The sequence below is a fragment of the Arvicanthis niloticus genome, chromosome 1, assembly GCF_011762505.2.
Source record: "Arvicanthis niloticus isolate mArvNil1 chromosome 1, mArvNil1.pat.X, whole genome shotgun sequence".
Classification (NCBI taxonomy): domain Eukaryota; kingdom Metazoa; phylum Chordata; class Mammalia; order Rodentia; family Muridae; genus Arvicanthis; species Arvicanthis niloticus.
In genome coordinates, this window is record NC_047658.1 from 105,650,459 (window position 1) to 105,672,968 (window position 22,510).

General features: G+C 43.9%; 1 protein-coding gene across 1 annotated transcript; it reads right to left on the reverse strand.

Moving 5' to 3' along the window:
• Positions 1 to 1,099: 1,099 nt before the first annotated feature.
• Bnip3 (BCL2 interacting protein 3) lies at positions 1,100 to 19,153 on the reverse strand. Its single transcript, XM_034514251.2, has 6 exons — positions 18,994 to 19,153; positions 9,346 to 9,493; positions 8,611 to 8,692; positions 4,373 to 4,479; positions 4,143 to 4,292; positions 1,100 to 2,085 (listed from the first exon to the last, which is right to left on the reverse strand). Exons 1-6 carry the CDS (start codon positions 19,022 to 19,024, stop codon positions 2,040 to 2,042), a joined length of 564 nt encoding a protein of 187 aa, XP_034370142.1. The 5' UTR covers positions 19,025 to 19,153; the 3' UTR covers positions 1,100 to 2,039.
• Between the last annotated feature and the right edge of the window lie 3,357 nt (positions 19,154 to 22,510).

A 22,510-nucleotide genomic window follows, 5' to 3' on the forward strand; every position in this document is an offset into this window, starting at 1 on the left:
ATACTGTATAGACTTGGGAGGTCTTCAAAGGAGTTTGGTAAAGGTCTTGTCCTACTTCTGACCATGTAATTGTTTCTTTCTTGAATGTGCTTTGGATTTTTTAAACAACCGTTTTATGTAGAGGGTAGCTCTACCTGTCACTGCACAGAGCTTCTCCACTCTCCACAGCAGCTCAGGACACAGCTCAGACCAGAGCATGTGTCTCAGAATCTACATTTCCAGAAATGTCCCTGGCAGTTCTGGTGCTGCTAGCCCAGAACCACTGTGAGTAAGAGGCTCCATTTACTTTGTCTTAAACAGTTGTCAGAACATTCAGCTTCCCTGGTGTCTCCTGAGAACCACACAGCTCAGGTCTTACTGGTTGTTAAATGTCTTGTGTCTAGGAACACACTGCATTATCTCCTCTTGTCTACCAGTCTGTCTCTCATGAGCTTGATGACTCTGAAGACTGTAGACAACTGTTTCATGGACAATTTAGCCCTGTCCATTTTGTTAAATGATTAAATTACAATTATATGTTTTGGGCAAAAAAACAAAAACAAAAAAACCCAAAAAAACAAAACAAAACAAACACATAAAAACAAAACAACAAAACAAAAAAACCCTGAGGTGGCCTCAGTACCAAACTGGCAGTTGACAGACATACCAGTTTCTTCAGGATACAGCTACTATTTCTGACTGAGCATTTCATGGGGAAAAGATGAGAACATCTTTCTTTTTCCTCATTAGAGTGCAATACTAAGTGTAGAATCTAGTGTTTAGTGTCTGTGTGTCTGGCTGCCTGGAGCAGAGCTAGCTGGATTCATTTCATCACCTACTTTCAAACATACAGTTTCCACCATTAGGCTTCTTCAAGCAGCCTACTCCAGCCTGACTTCTTTGTACATCAAGTTAAAAAAGACTGGGCTTTTACTACCCTTAACTTGCTTTTTTGCTCAGTATCAATATATTCGACCTAATTTCATAGGGCATTCCCTTACAAACACATTTTGCTGAAGCAAGAAAACACCTGTTTTTCACTATTACATCCTATAGGATCTTGCTCCAAATTGAAGAGCTATACCTATGTACAGTATTCATGTAAATATAAACAAAAGGCTGTTAAAATGTTACTTTTATTTTAGCACACCTGAGTTAAGTGTGGGACAGTGAAACAAACACAACAGAATATATACAGCATGTCAAGGAGGCAGGCTTTAAACCATGCTATAGAAAAGAGAATACTGGGAGGACGCCCGCTTTAACAGAAGCTTTGGATACTGATTGATACATATACAAATCCAGTATTCTCCAAAGGATTTGGCAAAGATTTCGTCTTTTCATTTCCAGTCTTTAAAGTAGACAGATTTGCTTACAATATAGCTGATTTTAAAAGCACGCAAACTTTAAGTACAAACAGTGGAATGTAATCCAGCAGAGTGATAAAGGTGCCTGCGACAAAACTGACCACCCAAGGTAATGGTGGACAGCAAGGCTAGAATCCTCATCCTGCAAAGCAAGAAGAAGGGAAACTGCAAAGTGGGGTTTGTGGGTAACCTTACCTTCTACTTGCTACTTGATTCACAAAGTAAGAGGCCTTTACAGATAACCCACACCCTTTAAGTTTCTACTATGTAATAGGATTATAAGGCCACAATATTCCTTTGGAAAAAACCCTCAATGATTTTAATATCACTTACTTATTCTTTTGAAGAGTAAAGTGTCTTAACTGGATTACAATTACAGATCATTTTTAAATACACCACTGCTACAATATTAAAATTATTTATACTATTTATATCTAATAGTCAAAGAAATTTACTAGTAAATGCTACAATAGGCATCAGTCTGACATGCTTATTAATTGATCCCATAGGTATAATTAATTATAGGTCATGATAAGAGTTTATTCTGTCTCACTAAATCGGGAACACCGCATTTACAGAACAAATAAACACACATAGTGCAGACACCCAAGGATCATGCTAGCTCTTCAATTAGCTATCACAGCTCAGACATGAATCCTCACTGTGTGAACAGAAGTCAGATCCAAATCTTCATCAGAAGGTGCTAGTGGAAGTTGTCAGACGCCTTCCAATGTAGATCCTAGACAAAAAAGGAATGGCAGTCAATCGGGTCTCACAATTCTCAGGTGTCTTTACATAGCTCAAACAGGCCAGGCCACCATGGATACAGCTTTTGGAAGGGAACTAGCCACCTTACACTTGATAAAGTATAACTGTAATCTCTTCTCTTTTTTATGATTTTATTTTATTATTTTTATGTACATGGGTGTTTTGCCTACATGTATGTCTGTGTGACGGTGTCAGATCTGCTGGAACTGGAGTTACACAGTTGTGAGCTGCCATGTAGGTGCTGGGAATTAAACCCAAGTCCTCCAGAAGAGCAAGCAGTGCTTCTAACCACTGAGCCATCTCTCCAGCCTAACTGTCTGCAATCTTTATCAAGTGTTCTTAATCATCTAATATGTATTTCATATTGATCTAATTTTTCTTACTTAAATTTTAATTTCAATTATTCTAATAGTGCAAGACACTGAATGTACCAAAAAAAAAAAAAAAAAAGATACTAATATATTAACAACAGGAGTTGAATTTTAGAGAACCTGTCTACCAATACAAGATTCCAGACTCAAATCTAAGTACAAACCAAGCCCACATCCTATCACTGTACAGCTTTGCATTCCCTTCTGTGTATCAAATGAGCCACAGTTAGTTCATTACCACTAACCTCAAAGCCCAAACAAGGAGGAAGTAATGAAGCCTCCCTTCTCTGCAATGAGGTAAGGTGGGAAATAACAATCTCTAGGAAAGGAGACAGGAAAGAATTCTACCTGGCCAGGTCTGTGCGGACTGGGCAGTGAATGAGCTGTCTGAACTAAAGAGGGTAGTGTTCATGAAAGACTGGAAGTTGCCAAGAGATCTTGGGTGGGATGGCATCATCAAGTTCTAAACCTGGGAAGGATGAAGGACAGAGACGGCAGGTAGGACTAGATCCAGAAATGATTCCCTGAAGGAAAAACTCAGCTTTGGTACTGAACACAGGTTTTTCCCTTTGCTGGTTCTGTTCTATTATGTGTTTTGAGACCAGGTCTCAATAAAAAGGCTGGCCTGTAATTCAGAGATTCCCCTGCCTATGTTCTCAATTGCCACTGAACCCTACTGCTTCTAGTTCTGAGAAAGAAGTTCCAGGTGATAGGGATGCACCTGTCCATGAGACCAAGTGCCAGGAGAGAACCACACATGGAGAAGTGGTGAAGGCAGATAGGGCGCTACCCAGCAAGCTAAGAGGAGCCTCTAGCACCCAGGCAGTCATTTCATTTCATTTCTACAGGCAGCTCTATAGGTACACTGAGGGTCTGCAGTGCAGGAAGTTAAGGGCAACGAGGACTGGGATGTACCTATGAGACCCACAGAATCCCAAGAAATCAAACATGAAACAGACCGGGCATCAGCCACATAAACAGCTTTTGGAGAAAAGAATAAGCAGATTACAGAGCCTTCTGCCCCAAACATATCCCCAACTAACATAACTAACAGAAGCCCACAGTGCCATCCCAGCCATTCCAATAGACTGCAGCCACACAACACTGTCTTCATATGGAAGGTGAGCTCACCCTGACATGGACAGAGGGTTTTGCAGATTACATCTGTAATCTCAGCACTCAGGAGGTAGACACAGGAAGATCTGAAATCCAATCTCATCCCTGTGAGGCCAGCGCAGAATACATGAGTCCCAGTCTCTAGTGTCCCCTTGGTAACCTGCTCTTTTAGCACTGGTCCCATCTAGAGAATCCATAGCTGTACTCCCTGGTCTGTTTTAGTCTAAATTAGATACAAAAGCAGAAACCTGAAAGCCTTAATTATTCCATACTGCCAAGGGACAGGATCATCTACCCACTGTAGAGGTGGCACAAGAAAGAGGCCTGGCATAGAACTCCTGTGCAAGACATGGTGGATAAAGGCACAAGGGCCTTCCACAGCACAGGATTTTTACTTGACCTAACAGTGACTTTGGAATAACTTTGTGAAAATGCACCAACCTCCCTCCATAAACAGTATAGAAACAAATTCCTGGGGCCTAGAATCACCAAGGTCTACCGTGTCGTGGGGTATCCATATTCTCATAGAAACATCACTTACCCCAAGCCGATGGCCAGCAGATGAGACAGTAACAGAGATGGAAGGAAAACCTTCAGAAAGTCTGCTGAGAAAATGCCCCCTTTCTTCATAACACTTGTGTTTCTCATGCTGAGAGTAGCTGTTCGTTTCGGGTGTTTAAAAAGGAACTCCCTGGGGTGGAAAGAAACTGCCAATCAGTGTCCCCTTGTCAAAGGAAAAACTTTAACCAAGAATATTGCAAATGGACTTACTTGGGGGGAATATTTTCTGGCCGACTTGACCAATCCCATATCCAATCTGAGTTTTTCTTCAAGATACTTTCAACTTCTCTTCTTCTCTCAATATAATCTTCCTCAGACTAAGGAAAAGTAAATATTAAGTAAAGCAGGTGAGCTTTCCACATTCACACTAGAGATAAGGTCAGTAAGCTCAACAGAGAACCCCACCTGACATGGTATTAATTATCCCACAACTGTAAATAATTACAAATTAAGATATCTAGGTGGTAATGTCTCTTCAGGGATATTCTTTTATATCTCAAACTAAAATATGATATCCATTAATATTTTCTTAACTGATGTCACATTACATGATAAATTGGGTAAAGAAAACACAAATCTGTATAAACACATTTTTAACAAAATGCAATAGAAACACTCCACAATTACAATCCTCGTTTGTACAACTGGTCACATGACCCTAGCAGCTGATATCTATAACTACCTTCCTCTGCTACTGTACTGTATATATTTCCTCTGCTTTCAGCAAGCACTTCAGTAGGCCGTGGTTCCTGACCTGAGGGAAGTGACCCATACCTTCATTCCTGAACAATCTGTGCCCTTTGTCATCCTACCTAGATTAGACTGATGGAGTTTCCCACTGACTTTAATCATAGGACATGGTAGCACCAAAAGACACCCTAAAGGATCTCCTGGACCCCAGACATAATCTTTCTTACTTCCACTGTGGAGAACCAACCCAATTTCCCCTTGGTAATCTGGATCAATCACGATCTTAAAATTGTTACTCCTTTCTTAGCCTGTTCATTTAAGGGCATCAGAAATTGAGCGTCCAGTCCAATGGAATGGTTGTTTGGTCTCCTGGCTTAAGTTCCTCCATCCAAACCCCCCCCCCCCCCCCAACACACACACACACACACACACCCCTTCTAGGCCAGCAGAAAAAGGTCGCAAGAAGAGGAAGCAAATAATTTCCTAGGGGTGACCATGGGAGCTAGTCCTTTTTCTACCCCTTGATTCTTGAACCCATGGATCCTGGTTATGAGAGACACTGTACCATATATTGGATGCTGTTTTAAAGAGTATACCACTCTCTACGGAACCTTGTACCAGCCCTCCAGGCTACTGATGCCCAATTGACACTGTGTCTTCAAAAGTTTATACCATCTTTCTTTCAGGCCAGCTGCTTCATGATGGTTGGGAACATGGTAATACCAGTGGATTCCATGATCATCGTTCTACTTTCACACTTGTCTGGCTGTGAAGTGAGTTTCATGGTCATAGGCAATATTATGTAGAATACAGTGGAGAAGGAAGTCTGTAAGTCCATGGATGATGGTGGTTTTGGCAGAAGCATTATGTGCAGTTAAGACAAACCAACAACTAGAATAAATATCTACTCCAGTAAGGACAAAGCACTGTCCTTTCTATGAAGAAAGTGGTTCGATATAGTCAACCTGCCACTAGGCCACTGGATGGCCAACCTAAAGAACAGTGCCGTGTTGGCAGATCTGGCACCCGGCAGCAGCTGTAGCTAGATGAGCCTTGGTGAATAGCAGTTCATGTTGTTGAGCTCGCACATAACTCCTATCTCTTCTACCATGGCCATTTTGTTCACAGCCCCATTGGGCAATGACATGGATGGCTGGGAAGAGGCTGACTCTCCACAGAATGGGTCATCCTATCTACTACACTTCTCAGCAGAGGTCACCTTCTGAGGAGCTTTTATACAAGACAAGTATCTTCGAATCCCTTGGCCATTTGGAGAGATCATTTCACATACTTCTTCCCCAGATTTCTTTCTCACCAAGTCATGCTCTTTCCAAATCCTGACTATCCAGCCAATCTATTAGCTACAGCTCCTGAATCATTGACAATCCCACATTCTCTGGCCATTTCTCCTTCAAAATAAAATGTTATGACCATGTGTACTGCCCTAAGTTCTGCTCACTGTTAAGATTTTTCTTCGTTGGTGTGTCTTTCAGAGTTGTCTCAGAAAGTGGATGTAATGCCACAGCTGTCCACTTCTGTATGGTTCTGGATCAGTAAACCAGGGCCTACTCTCTTGTTCCGTCAACCAATCATAAGGCTCACCCCATAGGGCTTTAGGTGCATGCTTGACAGAAGATGGTATTGTAATAGGAGTAGAAACTATGGGCATTTATTTGGTAGCTTCTTCATGTAACTTGATTGTGCTTTCAGGACCTATTTGGACCTGACCACACATACAGATAGCACTTCCATTTGATAGTGGATTATTTCTATGCACAATCACTTGATGGGTCAGATAACACTCAGCTCATGATAGGCAGCTTGGGTCACATGGTAACTTGGTGGCCCATTGTCAAATGTTCAGTATCCACTAAGGCCCAATAACATACTTCACTTGAAGGGATCTTGATCATCTATCTCTTCTGCAAAATAGCACACTGATTCCCTATATTGATGATACTATGCTGACTGGATGAAGTGAATAGGTGGTGGTAACTAACCACTTTGGACTTATAACATATAGGTTCATCAGAGAATGGGAAATAAATCTAAAATTCAAGGGCTTTCTACATCAGTGAAGTACAAGTCCAGTGGTATGATGCATTGGAGATATCCCTTCTAAGGTGAAACTGCACCTGGTCCCTCCCAACACCAAGAAAGAACACAATGTTTAGCAGGCCTATTAGAATTCTAGAAATAGCACATTCCTTTCTTGGGTATATGGTTACTAAGGCCCAGCTTTGAGTGGAGCCTGCAGCAAGAGAAGGCTCTTCAACAGGTCCAGGCTGCTCTACCACCTGGACAATATGATCTAGAAGACTGAAGGTACTTGATGTGTCAGTGGCAGATAGGGACACTATTTGGAGCCCTTGACAGGTCCCTGTATATAAATCACAGAATGGCCTCCACAGACTTAAATGTTTCGATGCTTAGTCACCTAGAAATGCCACTACTTGGGAGGGATTAGGATGTGTGGCCTTGGAGGCAGTGTCTCACTCAGTGTATGGGCTTAGAGGTTTCAAAAGCCAAACCAAGCTTCCTGATGCCTACAAATCCAGACTAGAACTAACTTACAGCTACTTCCCCAGTACCATTCTGCCAAGTTTTCCAACCATGATGAGAATGGACTAAACCTCTGAAACCATAAACAAGTCCCAATTAAATATTTTCTTTAAAAGCTATTATGGTCATGGTATCTCTTCACAGCAATAGAACACTGACTAAGACAGGCTCTGATCTCACAATGTTAAAGGTGCTCTTTAGTTTCTACTGAGTTAATATTAGAAAAGTGAGCTCATGGACTGGGGTATAGCTCAGTTTACAGAATGCTTGCCCAGCATGCACAAGGTCCTGGACCCTAGCCCCACACTCACTACATCAGCCAGGTGTAGCTGTACATATTTGTAACCACCTCAGCACTAGCAAAGTAGATTTCTCAATTAATTAATTTCTAAAAGACATTTTTTTTTTTAAAATGAGCTGACTAGGACTGGAGAGATGGCCCAGCGGTTAAGAATACTCACTGCTCTTTCAGAGAACCCAAATTCAGTTCCCAGAACCCAGACCTGTTGGAGGACTGCTGCCCATAATTCTAGTTCCAGGGGATCCAATGCCTTTAGTTTCTGGGCACCTTGATGCATGTGCACATACCATACAGACACACACAATTTAAATTTTTTTTAGAAATTTTATTAAAAAAGGAAAGCGGTGGATAGGAAGATGGCTCAGTAAATGAAGTGCTTGCTGCCTTAGGACCCTCAGTTCAGATCCCCAACACCAGTGGACAAGGTGGTGCACATCATTAATCACAGCATTCAGGGGGTAGAGGCAGATGGCTTCCTGTGAGTTCAAGACCAGCCTAGTCTATAATATCAAGTTCCGGCTAGACAGGGTAAATAGGGATTCCCTGTCTAAATAAAAACCAAAGTGGGGTTTAAAATGCCTCCATAGATATGGCACTCTCTCAAACAAACACACACGTAAACATAAATAAAAACTTTAAAAAACACAGATCCAACACTCATGTAAAATGCCAGGTCCAGTGGGTCACATAATCCCAGGCCTGGAAGGCAGAGGGTAGGAGGATCACTGGAGCTCACTAACTAGCCAGTTGATCTATCCAAATTGGCGCACTCCATATTCAATGAGACACCTTCCTCAAAAACTAAGAGAGCAAAGACTTGCATATGTTGTAAGTATAGAAGCCACCAGACTGATGATGTGCTGAACCTTACAGCATGTTCCTATCTATGGCTTACCAGAGTGCTGTTTTTCTCGCCAAAGCTGTGAGTGTCTACTTCAGCTCTGTTGGTATCTTGTGGTGTCTGGGAGCGAGGCGGGCTTGATTAAGAAACGGACAAAATGGAGCAGCATGTCAGTTGTGTCATAAGAAGCATAATTCCAGGCAGAGGCTCTTACTTCATTGAGGGGGTGGTAGAGAACTCTCCAAAGCATGTCTCTTCCCTTTTGCCTATCACCAGACCAGACTTCCCTTTTGCCTATTACCAGCATGTCTCTTCCCTTTTGCCTATCACCAAGCAATTCCTCAGTCTTTTGAGCTGAGCACATAGGAGCTAGACAGTTCTCTAGGGAAGCCCCACCCTCCGGCATAATCAGTAGCATAGCCCTTGGAAGCGTCCGACCTTTGATCACTGACTCTCGGCCATACACCTCGGATTCGCTCCCTAGTAGTGCTGCCTAGGAACAGAGAATACAGCTGGGGACATGAACAAAACTGCTCAGACACTGTGGTGTTCACAGTGAACAGTTTCAAAAGGGGGGCAGACTTTGTTATTTGTCTCTAGGTTTAATATAGTCCCTCCAGACTTGAGCCCCAGATCACTTCCTCCCAGCAGACTCCAGGGTTCCTTGTATAATGGAGTTACTCCCAAATGTGGCCTCAGACCTGGAAACCCACCCACAGAAACATGCACAATTGTGATTATCCATCTACTAGGAACATCAACACTTTAAGAGATACCCAGAAAACCAACCTGTCACAGTGAGAACTCTTGGAGCTACTTCGTCCAGATTCATGCTGGGCATCCAATAGTATTTTTTCCATGTCACCATTATAAATAGAGACGGAGGCTGGAACGCTGCTCCCATTCCCATTGCTGAAGTGCAGTTCTACCCAGGAGCCTGAAGAGAACAAAAAGGGCAGTTAGAACTCTGCCCACTCATGGGGCTTGATGATGTACTCTGAGTTTAAGACTAGCCAGGACCACACAATAAGTATTTGTCCCAATCAAATAATCAATCAATGAATAAATAAACAAACAAACAAAGATATAGCTAGACGGACGGACAGACGGACGGATGGATAGACCTGTCCACTCACATTCCAAGGAAATACCAAAGATGGCATATGAGTTATCATTCAAGGCCCTACTTTAATGCCACTTCAGACACCTGCATTTCTGGTCTGCTGGCCTCTCTTTAGGTCCAGTAGGCAAGGTTCCTGAGGCTGAAACACCGAACTGTGTCTCTTGCCATTCCTTTATTCTATGCAAGTATTCTACAAACCTGTGGATTTACCAGAGGCCAAGATGGGTATCTTATTTAAGCTGGTATAAAACCTGAGGCCTATCCCCTGCCTCAGCCTTCTGGGTGCCATGCTTATATAGCCATGGGCTAATATGCATAGCTAAGCTCAAGCTATTTCCATATTCAGGATCACATGGCCCTGGGCCTCTATAAAATTCACATTTCTGATCACTGCTCTGCATTTATACCAGAAATCACATTAGCAAGTTTTGAAAAGAGAATAGTTAATTTGTGGTTACGTTTCACTCTCTAAAGGAATCTACCTTTCAAGTACTCACACAAATCTTTACACTGTAGAAATACAGCATTAGCATATATTAAAAATGAATTCTCAGGGTACACTTTGGTTCTCCAACATCACAAAAATAAATGGACTCTTTGTACTGTTACATCTGTGGCTCGCTCTCAGTTTGGTCTGCTGAATGCATCTATTAAAATGTTTAAGGACCATGCTATAGCTCAGTGGAAGTGTGCTTGCCTTGTAAAATCATACAGCTCTAAGTTCAATCCCCAATACTGCCAAATGTTTGTGTGTATACGTGGGTTATTTTTCAACAGGACATGGTAGTACACACCCATAATCTCAGTTATTCAGGAGGTTGAGGCAGGAGGATTGCCAAGCTTGAGGTCAGTTTTTGCTACAAAATAAGTGCCATGCAGACAGACTGCATGTAACCCCACCGTGAGTTTTGTGCTCTACACTGTGCCAACCTTCAATTGCTAGTCTGACTTTCACTCTCCTGGATCTAATTTGAATGCTATGTTCTAGATAGAACAGGGGCATCCTTTACTGCAGACTGCCTCTGCTTCCCACATTGTGGTGCTTACTTGCTTTCTATTTATCCAGAGTTTGTGTGGGCACCTATGCACACACAGTATACATACAGAAGTCAGGACAACTTGCAATAGTTGGGTTCTCGCTTTCTATCATTTGGGCCCTGGGGGTTGAACTCAGGTTGCCAGGCTTGGCAGCAAACCCCTTCCATCTCACTGGCCCCTGGTGCTTTCTTTGACAGATTAAGAGTATATATGAGTCTCATTCTGGGCCCAAGATTACTTCTCTATTTTGACTCACAGGTTCATTTGCCTATAGAAAATCCTTTTGAGCTAACCTATTCTACAAATCAAATCGAGGGCAGCCAGGACTACAAAGAGAATCCCTAACCAAAAACAAAAAAAAAAAAAAACAAAAAAAAAAAAAAAAAAAAAAGAAGAAGAAGAAGAAAGAAAGAAAGAAAGAAAGAAGAGAAAAGAAAAGAAAAAGAAAAAGAAAGAAAGAAAGAAAAAAGAAATAACTGGTAGTACCCAGAACAGAGAGAAGGTGAAGACAACAACAAATGTATGTGCTAGAGAATCTGAAGAAACAAATCTTGTAGCCACTACCAGCTAACACGGTACTATTTGATGATGCAACTAAGGAAGAAATGGAAGCACTTATGATCAGTGCACTTGGAGTTGGGGATATAGCTCAGAAGAGCTTGTTAGAGGCCCTAGTTCTTATCTCCAGTACCAAAGTGGGAGGGAGAGGGTTGCTTCAAGTTCAAGGCCAGCTTGGGCTACATTGAGACTTTGTTTATAAACCACCAAGCACAGAGATCCCAAAGAAGAAAAGGGAGCTGTGCATGCTGCCACACACCTGTAATCCAGTACAAGTGGGAGTTCTTAAGAGCTCTAGCTACAGTTCTTGGAAAACTCCGCTCTATGCTATGTGTGACCTCTCTAAAACCAACAACACCCCCTTTGAAAAGCCAGGTATGATGGGGCATACCTGCAATCCCAGAATTCAGGAGGCAGAAGCAGAACTGTTACAGGTTTAAGACCAGCCTGTTACATAGATTGAGTTCCTGGCCAGCCAAAGCTGCATAGTGAGTCTCAAAAGCAAAGTAACACATACATATTCTCTAGAAAGCACAAGCAGCTATACAGCTTTCCAGAGCACTACAAATAAACCTGTCCTCAACTGTGTACTCAATGAAGAATGTGCCACATTAATCAGACAAAAAAAAGCCAAGAAATTAATTACGGATTTATAGTTTATGCCACCAACAGCCTCTCATGTATAAGCTAACATAACATGATTATACAACACAGACTTTGAAATAAACATGATTTTTTCTCATTACACTCTCAGATTCCCTCATAGAGAAGTAGGCCTAGCTCACACGAAGCACACCACCAGCTCAGAAGGGCAGAGTCCAGAGCCCCTCTTCTGCTGCGCACAGGCCCCAGTGCCCTCTGGGATCTACAAATCCTACGCCCACTCCAGTTGCAGTTCACTGTCTGATGATAACCCGAAGCCAGGGATAGTGGCTTACACCTAGAATCCCTGCAGTTCCGAGGAAAGTTACTGTGAGTTCAAGACAAGGCTGGGCAACAGTGTGAGCTCCTAAACCTAGCCTACTAAATAGTACAGAGCTCAGCTAAGGCCACTTCCATTTGTCTAGGCCAATCTTGTATTCAGATTTGAACCTGTCCCAATTTATGTGATGAAGCTTCATGTTGCCCATATCTTTTCTGGTATCTAACAAAAACAGTTTGAGGTCATGTTGTCTTCTTCCCAGTATCTAATCCGGATGCCAAATGTAGAGTTTTTCCTACACTAACTACCAATTTTCCAAAACCAGGGGAGTCTAAGAATTCTATATTTCCACAATTTCTCCTAAGATTAGTACCAAATCCCATAAATTAAAGGCTGACCCCACAAGGATGCCGCATGTCACACACCAGCCACAAGCAGAGTACACAGGCTGTACACACTTCTGCTCCATTACAAATTCAAACATCAAAACAAGAAAGACAAGCTCAAGTCTCTGCAGACCCCTCTGATTTAATACTCTGCTAGAGTTCAGAACTCAGAACATGTTGCTTAGGTTCTAATACAGTTCAGAAGCAGCCATATGGAAGCATACCCAGGGCAGAGAACATCACCTTCCTGTTGCAAACTCCAAAACTCCATGAACATTCTGGTCAAAGCTGGGCTATGGTGACATTTTCTTATATTTTTAATAGCCCAACCTCCAACTCCCTCCCCTCCCTGGTGCCGTAACTTTCCACCCTCTGACAACTTACTAGTTACTAAACTCTAGCCTGAGGCTATTCTGGGTCCCAAATAAGTCATCTCATTCTTGGGGGCTCCTTACAAAATGGACCTGAGTAACAGGATAAAACTCCTAGCACCCCATTAGTCCTAGCACTTGGAAGTACCAGGATTTCAAACACAGTAGTGTATAAAGTAAGACCTATCTCAATAAATAAATAAATAAATACATACATACAAACAAACAAACAAACAAAAACAAACAGACACTCAGGAAATCCCACCAGTTTGGGGAGCGTGTATAAGGAACTAAGCCAACAGGCAGATGTGTGTGTACTTACTGCACAAGGGGCAACCAAATATGCAGGGAGCCCATCTGTACTGATCTATACTGCTGCAACAGTAAGCCACGGGCTGAGTGAGTTATAAAGAAGTTATTTCTCAAAGTTATGGAAGCTGACAAACCCAATTCTATGCTATCTGTAGGGAAGCCAGTTCCTGGGCTCATCACAGTGCAGTGGGGCCTGGCTCTGCTTTTCTCACTCACACTGACACTGTTGAAGAGACATACTCTTGTCACAGCAGTGCTTTCAAAATCATCTGGGGATCCTGGCAGTGGTGACGCACACTCAGGAGTTACGCAGATCTCTGATTTTGAGGCCAGCCTAATCTACAGAGTAAGTTCCAGGACAGTAAAGCTACACAAAGAAACCCTGTCTCTGGGGGAGTAGAGGGCACAGATCCACAGCAAATATCTGCAAAAGGCCCAAGCAACTTAGAGGGGAAAACAATCCCATTTGGAATGATCTGGTGCAAAAACCTTGAGTCCAAAAGCTCCAGGAATGATTTACTAGGGAACAAGTTTTATCATTAACCTGTGTCTGCACAGGAACTGTAAGTCCTAGAAAACAGAGAAGACTCTTCATTTACATACAGCCTGCACTTATTTATCAGACGCTTCCATCTTTTTAAACAAGCAAGAAAGGCAGGAGTGTGAACCTATCATAACAGAACCTAATCATAACAGAACACTTAGAAGTTGAAGGCAAGTTTAAGACCAGCCTGGGCTACATGAGTATGACCTTGTCTCAAAAAAATAAATTAAAAAAAAAATTTTTTTTGTTTTAATGTTTTTAAAAGGAAAAGAACACAAAAACTTCTTAACATCAAAGAATTTCCTCAGGAAACATACAACTTATTTCATGTAATTTAATACATTTAGGCCTCAAGGCCGTAAGCAGTGCTGCTGGTCCCCAAAGCCCTCATTTCTGCACCACCACCACCACCCCCAACTCTCCCACTTCTGAGTTACACCAACAAGACACAAATCAGATTCTATTTATATCTCCCTGAGTGTAGAGTAGCTGGGAACTGAACTCAGGTTCCCTAAAGCAGAATGCACTCTTATTTTATGTGTGTGTTTTGCCTGCATGTATGTTTGAGTCCTGTGTATGTGAGTGGTACCCATGAAGACAGAAGAGTGTATCAGATCCCCTAGAATTGACGTTACAGACAGTTGTGAAAAAGTGGTCTTAACTGCTGAGCCATCTCTCTAACCCTTCATTTGGTTCTGGAGACAGAATCTCGTTCCATAAGCCAGGTTGGCCACTGTGACAGTTATTTTTGTTAACACAACTTGAAACAACTGACAAGAGAGGGCTTTTTGAAGTATCTGTGATTTGAACTTGCAAAAACTGGTTCTCTCCCACCATGTAGGTTTCTAGGGACCAAACTCGGATCAACAGGTTTGGCAGCAAGAGCCTTTGCCTGCTTAACTATCTTGCCAAGCCCATAGGAAGTGAGTCTTACTTAGAAATTATTTAGATGAGGTTGGCCTAGATGGGCTTATCCATAGGAGCACCATCTTAGTTGCTAATTGATTTAGGAAGATCCAGACCCTTGTAGGCAGCACCATTGCCTAGTCAAGGGGTCCTGAATAGTTTAAAAGTCAGATAATGCTAAACAGAAAACTAGAGAGCAGGCAACATGAGTGCACTCAGTTCTCTCCGCTCTTGACTGTGATGCACCTAGCTTCACTAAATTGGTCCTTCAACTTCCTTTCAAAGATGAAGTGTAAGGCAAATTAACCCTTCCTCTCATAAACTGGTTTTGGTCAGAAGTGAAACGAGGATAGCCATCTAAGTTTGGATCCTCCTTGAGGCTGGGAGTATAGCTCAGTTGATTAGGGTGTTTGAATACATGCTTATTTATGGCTGAGGTCATGGAACCACATAAATAGTGTGCTGGCACATGCCTGTAATTCTAGTGCTCTAGATGTTGAGGAAAGAATAAAAGTTTAAAGTCATCCTTGGCTACTTATGAGGTTCAAGGCCAGCCTAGGATACATAAGACCACCTCAAAAAAAATTTTTTTTTAATTAAAAAGGTTATCTTTACCTCAGTCAGACTCTGGAGTACAGAGATTAGAGGATTGCTCTACCAGCCTGCTTTCTAAACTGCTTATATAATGACAACCGAGGGAGTGAGTCTCTTCTCTGTAATACCCTCTATATCCCAAGGCAAACTTGTAGACTATCAATGCCTAACAATAACTATACCCAAAAGAACCCCAGGCGGAGGAAACACAGGGTCTCTATTCTCAAGTCCACATCCTGTGTATGGCAGGACTCAATCATGGCTGTGGAAGGGGAATCACCTTTGTTGTTTTTTCCATAGTTTTCCAGAAGCTGAGCCCAACTTGAAGAGTTAAAGGTTCAAGCAAATATGCTGACAAGCTCAAGTAGGAACAGCATCCAGCAAGAACTAATAGTCCTCAAAAAGGAGCAGGCACCCACACAACCTCCAAACAGGAACTTAACGCCACAGGAGAATGATGCATTTGCTATAGCATTCCAAGAAAGCCAAGCAAGGAGGCACCAAGTCTGGGGGAAGCACTGCCCCAAACCCCACAGGGCTTCTCCAGAAGCAGCCTTTGCTGTCTCAACACCTAAGGCCCCTGGGGTTAACTGAGAAGAACAAGAAACTTGATTGGCAAATGGTTCTGAACATAATCTGCCTGGTACATACCCCAGACTACTGGCTTCCTTTTCAGTCACAGTCACACACACACACACACACACACACACACACACACACACGCGCGCGCGCATTTTATTGACAGTGTCTCATGTAGCCAGGCTGGTGTTAAACTCCTGATCTTCCTTTTTCCATCTCCCAAACACTGGGCTTACAGGCTTGCATCATCTTCATACCTACTGGATTCTAAGACTACTGAACTTGTCTGTCTATGGCCAGGCTATGCCTGTCTAATACATCCTGAGTCAGGTGGTTCCAGGTATTGGTATTCCGGCAGTCTGTGGCATGTCCTTAACCAACGTAGTCATCCGTATTTCCACTTAACCTCTGGGTCTCACTGTGACTATTTGCAGAGCCAAGGAGAAACCCCTTCAGTGTATCAATGTTCTCTCTTCATGCAAACCTGTCCTTGATAGTTTGCCTATAACCAACAGAGCCGCTCATCAGAACCAGCTGCAGACAGGGCAGCTAACTGAATGAAGACTTTAATGAATCTATACAGTGGATCTTTCAGGTAAGGGCAGCAACTAAGGCACAGAAATATCACAACACTTATCTCCCCTCCAGTATGCCAGAAGTCATACGGAGAAAGACGGCCCTGCCCCTAAACACCTTTCAATAAGATGGATCAGAGGTAAAAAGAGAACAGAACCAATCAGTTATGTGGGTAATGCCTTCAGGAAAGCTGGTCCCAGAGGTTGCTAAGGGGAATATTTGCTGTCCCACCCACCAACAACCAACGCTTCCAGGGCTCACAGCCTCAGAAGTAAACATGAAGCAGCAAACAGAAGAGCTGCCTCAGCTCAGACTCCAAGCTGGGACTCACATTTCATAGGGCAGCTGAGATACCCCATGTGACTCAAGTGACCCCTCCTACCCTGAGCTAGACAGCGAGCCAGTGCCGAGCTGCACGTACACCCCAAACAATGGCCCAAATCCTTAGCCTGAGTTTCCACACTGTAACCATCTTTTTATAGAATAAGCAAAACAGAAAAACACAAATCTTCTTAACCCCTGAAACGTCAAATGACAAGCCCGCTTTCAATGACTCAGCAGTCTGGCGTGTATGTCAACTGAGTGTATGTTAACTGAGACCTCTCCGGAATACTCAGAAACTTCCCTAGATGAAATCCTAATAACATGCAGGGTCAGAAATAAAATTTCAACTAGCTACAAAAGTGACTTTACAGAAAACATCACTTGATCTCCTAAGAGAAAAGACAAAAAACTTCTCAATCAATCAAGAAAAAACTCCGACTGTTTGACATCTGACATTGGGGAGTAAAGCCTGAATTTCAACATTTTTTTTAATGTGGCTGTAGTTTGGAAATAGAGATTCTGTTATGTTAGGCTGATTAAATTCTGCCTACTAAAATCTTGTTTAGGGTAATAAATAAATGCAGCTCACTCCATGTAACTTAATACAAGCTTTTTAAACACTGCTCTGTGTTGCACTATTCCAGCACTGTAGGACCGAGGCAGGCAAATCTCATGAATCTCTGGACAGCCGAGTCTACACAAGTTCTAGAACAACCAGAGCTATACAGAAAAACCATGTCTCAAAAATCTAAAAACAAATCTTCACACTAAAGTGGGTACTGTGGCCCACACCAGCACTAGGGAGGCAGAGGCAGGCAGATCTCTGGGAGTTCACTGAGAGTAAGACCCTGTCTCAGAAAACAAAGTTGACACTAAAGCATTCACTTTAAAGGTTTGGAAAGCCTCCGTGTTTATCTAACATGCTTCTTTTACTTAGTGAACTCTTGGTTCAGAGAACACAAAGGTCAACAGGATCCTCCCCTAGTTCTCAGGCCCTTAGGACTAAGACTCAACTCAGACCCACCAGGTGGCTCTCAGAAATGTACATAGCACCCAGGGTGGCCTTGCAAAACTAGCAGCTGTCTGCTCAGTGCTAACAGTCTGTCAAGGCTGGGTGCCCTGGAGGGTCTTTGTTGTTGTTTGTGAGACAGGGTCTGGCGACAGAGCCCCTAACTAGCCTGGTATTGCTATGTAGTGCAGGCTAACCTTCAATTTGTCAAGACTCAGCTTCACCCACCCCGTGATGGGATTTTAGGTGTCACCACACCCAGTCTCGCTTCCATTTTAACCTACAATCACTGCACTGCTTGCAGTGCACCTACTGAACTGAATTATAAGCACTTTCCCCTCCTGAGCTGCATCACCAGCCCTATCCCCTCTTTGTTTGTTTTTCTCTTTGTAAGCTTGGCTGTCCTGAAATTCACTCTGTAGAACAGACTGGCCTCGAATTTACAGAGATCCACCTGCCTCTGCCTCCTGATTGCTGGGATTAAAGGCTTGTGCCACCACTGCTCAGCTATCCCAGCTTTTAACTCTAAGACTTGACGGAGGTCTGAAGTCTTGTATCCTCCTCTTCCATCACGAAGTGGTGACAAAGCAAGCCAGGGGTAAAGACTGGGGGACAAGGGGAGGGGCGACCATGGGGGTGGGTAGGGGCGGTGGCAATGCCTGTTAATTCCAGCTACTCTAGAGGCTGAACCAGGAGGATCCCAAGTTCAAAGTCATTGTATCTTAAAGCATAAAATGAAAAACCTGGCAGTGTTACTCAGGGAATGAGCATTTACCCAGCACGTTCAGACCTAGTTCCGTTCTTAGGAAAAGTGAGAGGCACTACAGTCATAAATACTAATGACTTCAATCAAAGCACTGAAAATTCAACCTGCAACCTCTAGCTCACTTAAACAACGCTGAACAAGGCGTGGGGGAAGCCAAAGGCCTGAAATCTGAGCTACTCGAGCTGAGGAAGGAGGATCGCAGAGTTCGAGGTTTTCCCTGACCTACAGTTGCTGTGAAAATACAGAACTATGACAGTGTGAACCACAGAGCACGAAAGAAAGGCCCGGCCAGCCTGTGAAGGTACTGTAAGATGCACCGAAGCTCACCGACCAGCCCCGGCCGCAATGAACTGCATCGCGGCCTCCACTCGCCGCACCCCAGCCCGCAACCCTGCCGCCTTCGCGGCCCCTCTCACCCAACAGCCTCACCCTGCAGGTTCTCCTCCCCGCTCTGCGACATGGTGGCTCGGCCAAGGAGCCCCGAGACCAACTGCGACAGGCCTGGGAAGCGGTCACTGAGAGGTAGCAGGGAAGCCTGCACCGCTCAGCTCTGAGGCCAAGCGACACGGGACTGAGGGACAAGGGGCGGGGCGGGGCGGGACGCACGCGGCGGCGGAGCCCATTGGTTAGGGGGCGGGGCCTACAGGTGGAGGCGGAACGAGGGGCGCGTGTGGCACGTGCGGCGCGTGCGCGGGGCAGGGGCGGGGCCTGAAGCAGAAGTGCGCGGGAGGACCGCTGTTTTTAAGGTCTAGTGTAGAAGAAGATTGGGGGTTGTGTCTGAGGCTGGAGTGGCTGGGACCTAGGCGGGTAGGGGAGAGACTCGGGGCGGGGCCCGATGTCGGAGCCTTGGGACTCCGAGGTGCGCGCACTGCCGAGGCCGAGGGGCGGGTCTTGAATCCAGGCTGAGGTGGGCAGATGTGGGCGGGCTCTGAGGTAGGCGGAGCTTGAGGACGTGCAGCCAGGTTCTTGGGTGTCTTGCGTTGGGTGTGGAACCTGCCCCTCCTGCTCGGGGGTGACCAACACAGTATCCTAATCTCCGGAACCTGCGGACGTCAGCGACGGGAGTACGGATGGTCTCACTGTCTCTACGCAAGTTTACAGATAGGTTTTATTGGTTGCATTTTTAGGAAAAATGCAGTCCGGGAGTGCTTATGTATAACTCTAGTCCCAGCCCTGGTTCGTGGCCAAGCTGGGCTGCATAGTATGAGGCTGTTTAAAATAAAGCAAAACAAAAAATTTGCCAGCATTCCGCTGCAGCACCAATGGCAAGTTGGGAAGTGCTGTGGTAGGCTGCATGCGGTGAAGGACAGGACATTTTTTGGACAGGAATGGAATTGGAGAGACCTTTGGAGAACAAGTGTTGTGGATTTTGCATCCTCCTCCCTGTAACCCACCCAGTAGCTCCCCTGTACTTGGAGGTTGGAATTCCCTCTTGATACAGTTCTGGGACAGAAAAGGGGCGTGTGAACCTCAAAAGAAGCTATCTTAGCAGCAGTGGGTCAGGTCACTAGAAGCAACTTCATTTGGTGTTTTGTTTTCCCAGACAGTGTCATAACCGAGGCTGGCCTTGAAATGGCTGTGTAGCAAAAGCTAGCCTTGAATTTCCAATCCTACTGCTTCTGCCTCCCGAGAGCTGGGATTATAGCTGTGTAGCCTTGATTTCCTTTTTGTGTTGTTTGGAGTGCTTCGGTTATACCAGGGCCTTGTACATGCTGGGCAAGTTCACTGCCACTGAGCCATGTAACTAGACCGAATCTGATGGTTTTTTTTTTTTTTTTAGACAGATTCACTTTGTAACCTACTCTGGTCTTGAACTTTTCGTTTTCCTGCCCCAGCTTCCTAGTGGTTCAACCGTTCTTAACTGAAAGCTTGCTTTCTTTCCGTGCTCTTGAGATCCAGCCTAGGGCCTTCCTTCCGAGTGGTAAACAGATTCTCTGCTTCTGAGCTACAGCACCAAACCTTTGTCTCAACACCCCCAGGTGCTGGGATTACAGGCAAACTACCACGCCTAGCAAGAAAGAAACAGAAACGGGCCATGGTCCTGCTTGGTGATAGACTGTGTGTCTAGCATATCCAGGTCCTGGGTTCAATCTGCAGCTTGCATAGATATGTATGCCTGAATTACAAAGGGAAAGAAAATGGTCTGGAAATTCTTTACACCAGTCTACTAAGAAAAGGAAAATGTGGATCTGAAAGGGTTAGGAAGCAGTGGTGGCACACGCCTTTAATCCCAGCACTTTGGAGGCAGAGGCAGGCGGATTTCTGAGTTCGAGGCCAGCCTGGTCTACAGAGTGAGTTCCAGGACAGCCAGGGCTACACAGAGAAACCCTGTCTCAAAAAAAAAAAAAAAAAAAGAAAAAAGAAAAAATATTTAAGAATGTTATAGAGATTTGTATTTATCCTTTTTTATTTTCTATGTATGTATGAGGCTATTATTTATTGAGACAGGGTCTCTATGTAGCTCTAGGTGTCATGGAACTCACCATGTAGACCAGACCAGGCTGGTATCGAACTCACAGAGATCAGCCTGTATCTGTCTCCTGAGTGCTGTAGACATTTGTTTTTTTAAGGGGAAGGGGTTTTTCACCTCTTTAGACCATTCAATAAAAAATAGTCAAAGCAGTCAGTTGTTCATAGTGGAGCACCCCTTTAGGCAGAGCCAGGTGGATCTCTGTGAAATAGAGACCAACCTGGTCCACATGCTGAGTTTCAGGCCAGAGTTACAAGATGAAAGCCTGTAAAAAAAAAAAAAGAATGGGGGGTGTACAAACCTTTAATCCCAGCACTTGGGAGGCAGAGGCAGGTGGAATTCTGAGCTTGAGGCCAGCCTGGTCTGTGGAAAGCAGTCAGAAAAAAATTAAGGTTCCTGAGTGACTTTCCCAACTTACCCTCAACCCCATTGAAAGTCTCAATGAGTCTGTCCCTCAACTGCTCACACTCTATTCATGACTAAGCAAATAATGCAGCAGTGTGGCTCAGAGGCCTGGTACATGTATTAACAACTTCTAGTCACGCACACTTGTAACCTCAGCACTTGGGATGTGGAACCAGAAGAATCAGTTCTAGGCTGAGACTTACCCACATAGTGAGTTTGGGGCCAGACAGGACTACATGAAACCCTGTTTCAATAAATGAATTACATAAGTAAAACAGGGGCCTTAACAGAGATGGCTCAGCAGGTAAAGGTGCTTGTCACACAGTCTGACAACCTAAATTCAGTCCCCACAGTGGAAGGAAAGAACTGGCTTCCATGAGCTGTCCTCTGACCTTCACGTGTACCAAGGGCATATTAATACAAACATTAATAAAATATTTAAAATAAATTCAGAAAATGTTGTGATTGATTGATTGAGATAGGATCTCACTGTAAAGCCCTGGCTGTCCTAGAACTCACTATGTAGACTTGAACTCAAGAGATATGCCTGCCTCTGGCTTTCGAGTTCTGGATTAAAAGCATGGTTCACCACATTGAGCTACTAATGTATTCTTTTGTTTTGGTTTGGCTTTTGAAACAGAGTTTCTCTGTGTAGCCCTGGCTGTCCTGGAACTCTCTCTGTAGAGAAGACTGGCCTTGAACTCAGAGATCTCCCTGCCTCTGTCTCCTGAGTGCTGGGACTAAAGGTATGTGTCACTACCCTGCTAGTAACTTATTGTTAAAAAAAAGAATTAACTGGATGTGGCAACTACACCTATAATCCTAACACTCTAGAGGCCAGGACAGGATCATTAGTTCATTAAAATATATTTATCTATTTACACATATGCAGGAATATTCATGTCATGCTCATTGATTGAGATCAGAGAGCTGCTTAAAGGAGTTGATTCTCTCCATTCACAACGTGAGTCCCTACTGACAGGTGCTTTTACTTGATGAGCCATCTTGACTACCTGAGCCACGCAGTAGGTTCAAGTATAAGACAGAATACAAAGTTAGTGAGACTTTGTG

Bases quoted from the DNA above. Each gene is read 5' to 3' on its own strand.
- Bnip3 (XM_034514251.2), bottom strand. From the start codon at position 19,024: ATGTCGCAGAGCGGGGAGGAGAACCTGCAGG. The intron at 9,494-18,993 runs GTGAGGCTGTTG...TGTTCTCTTCAG, and splicing joins CGGGGAGGAGAACCTGCAGG to GCTCCTGGGTAGAACTGCAC. The intron at 4,480-8,610 runs GTAAGCCATAGA...ACTTTTCCTTAG, and splicing joins GCGAGAAAAACAGCACTCTG to TCTGAGGAAGATTATATTGA.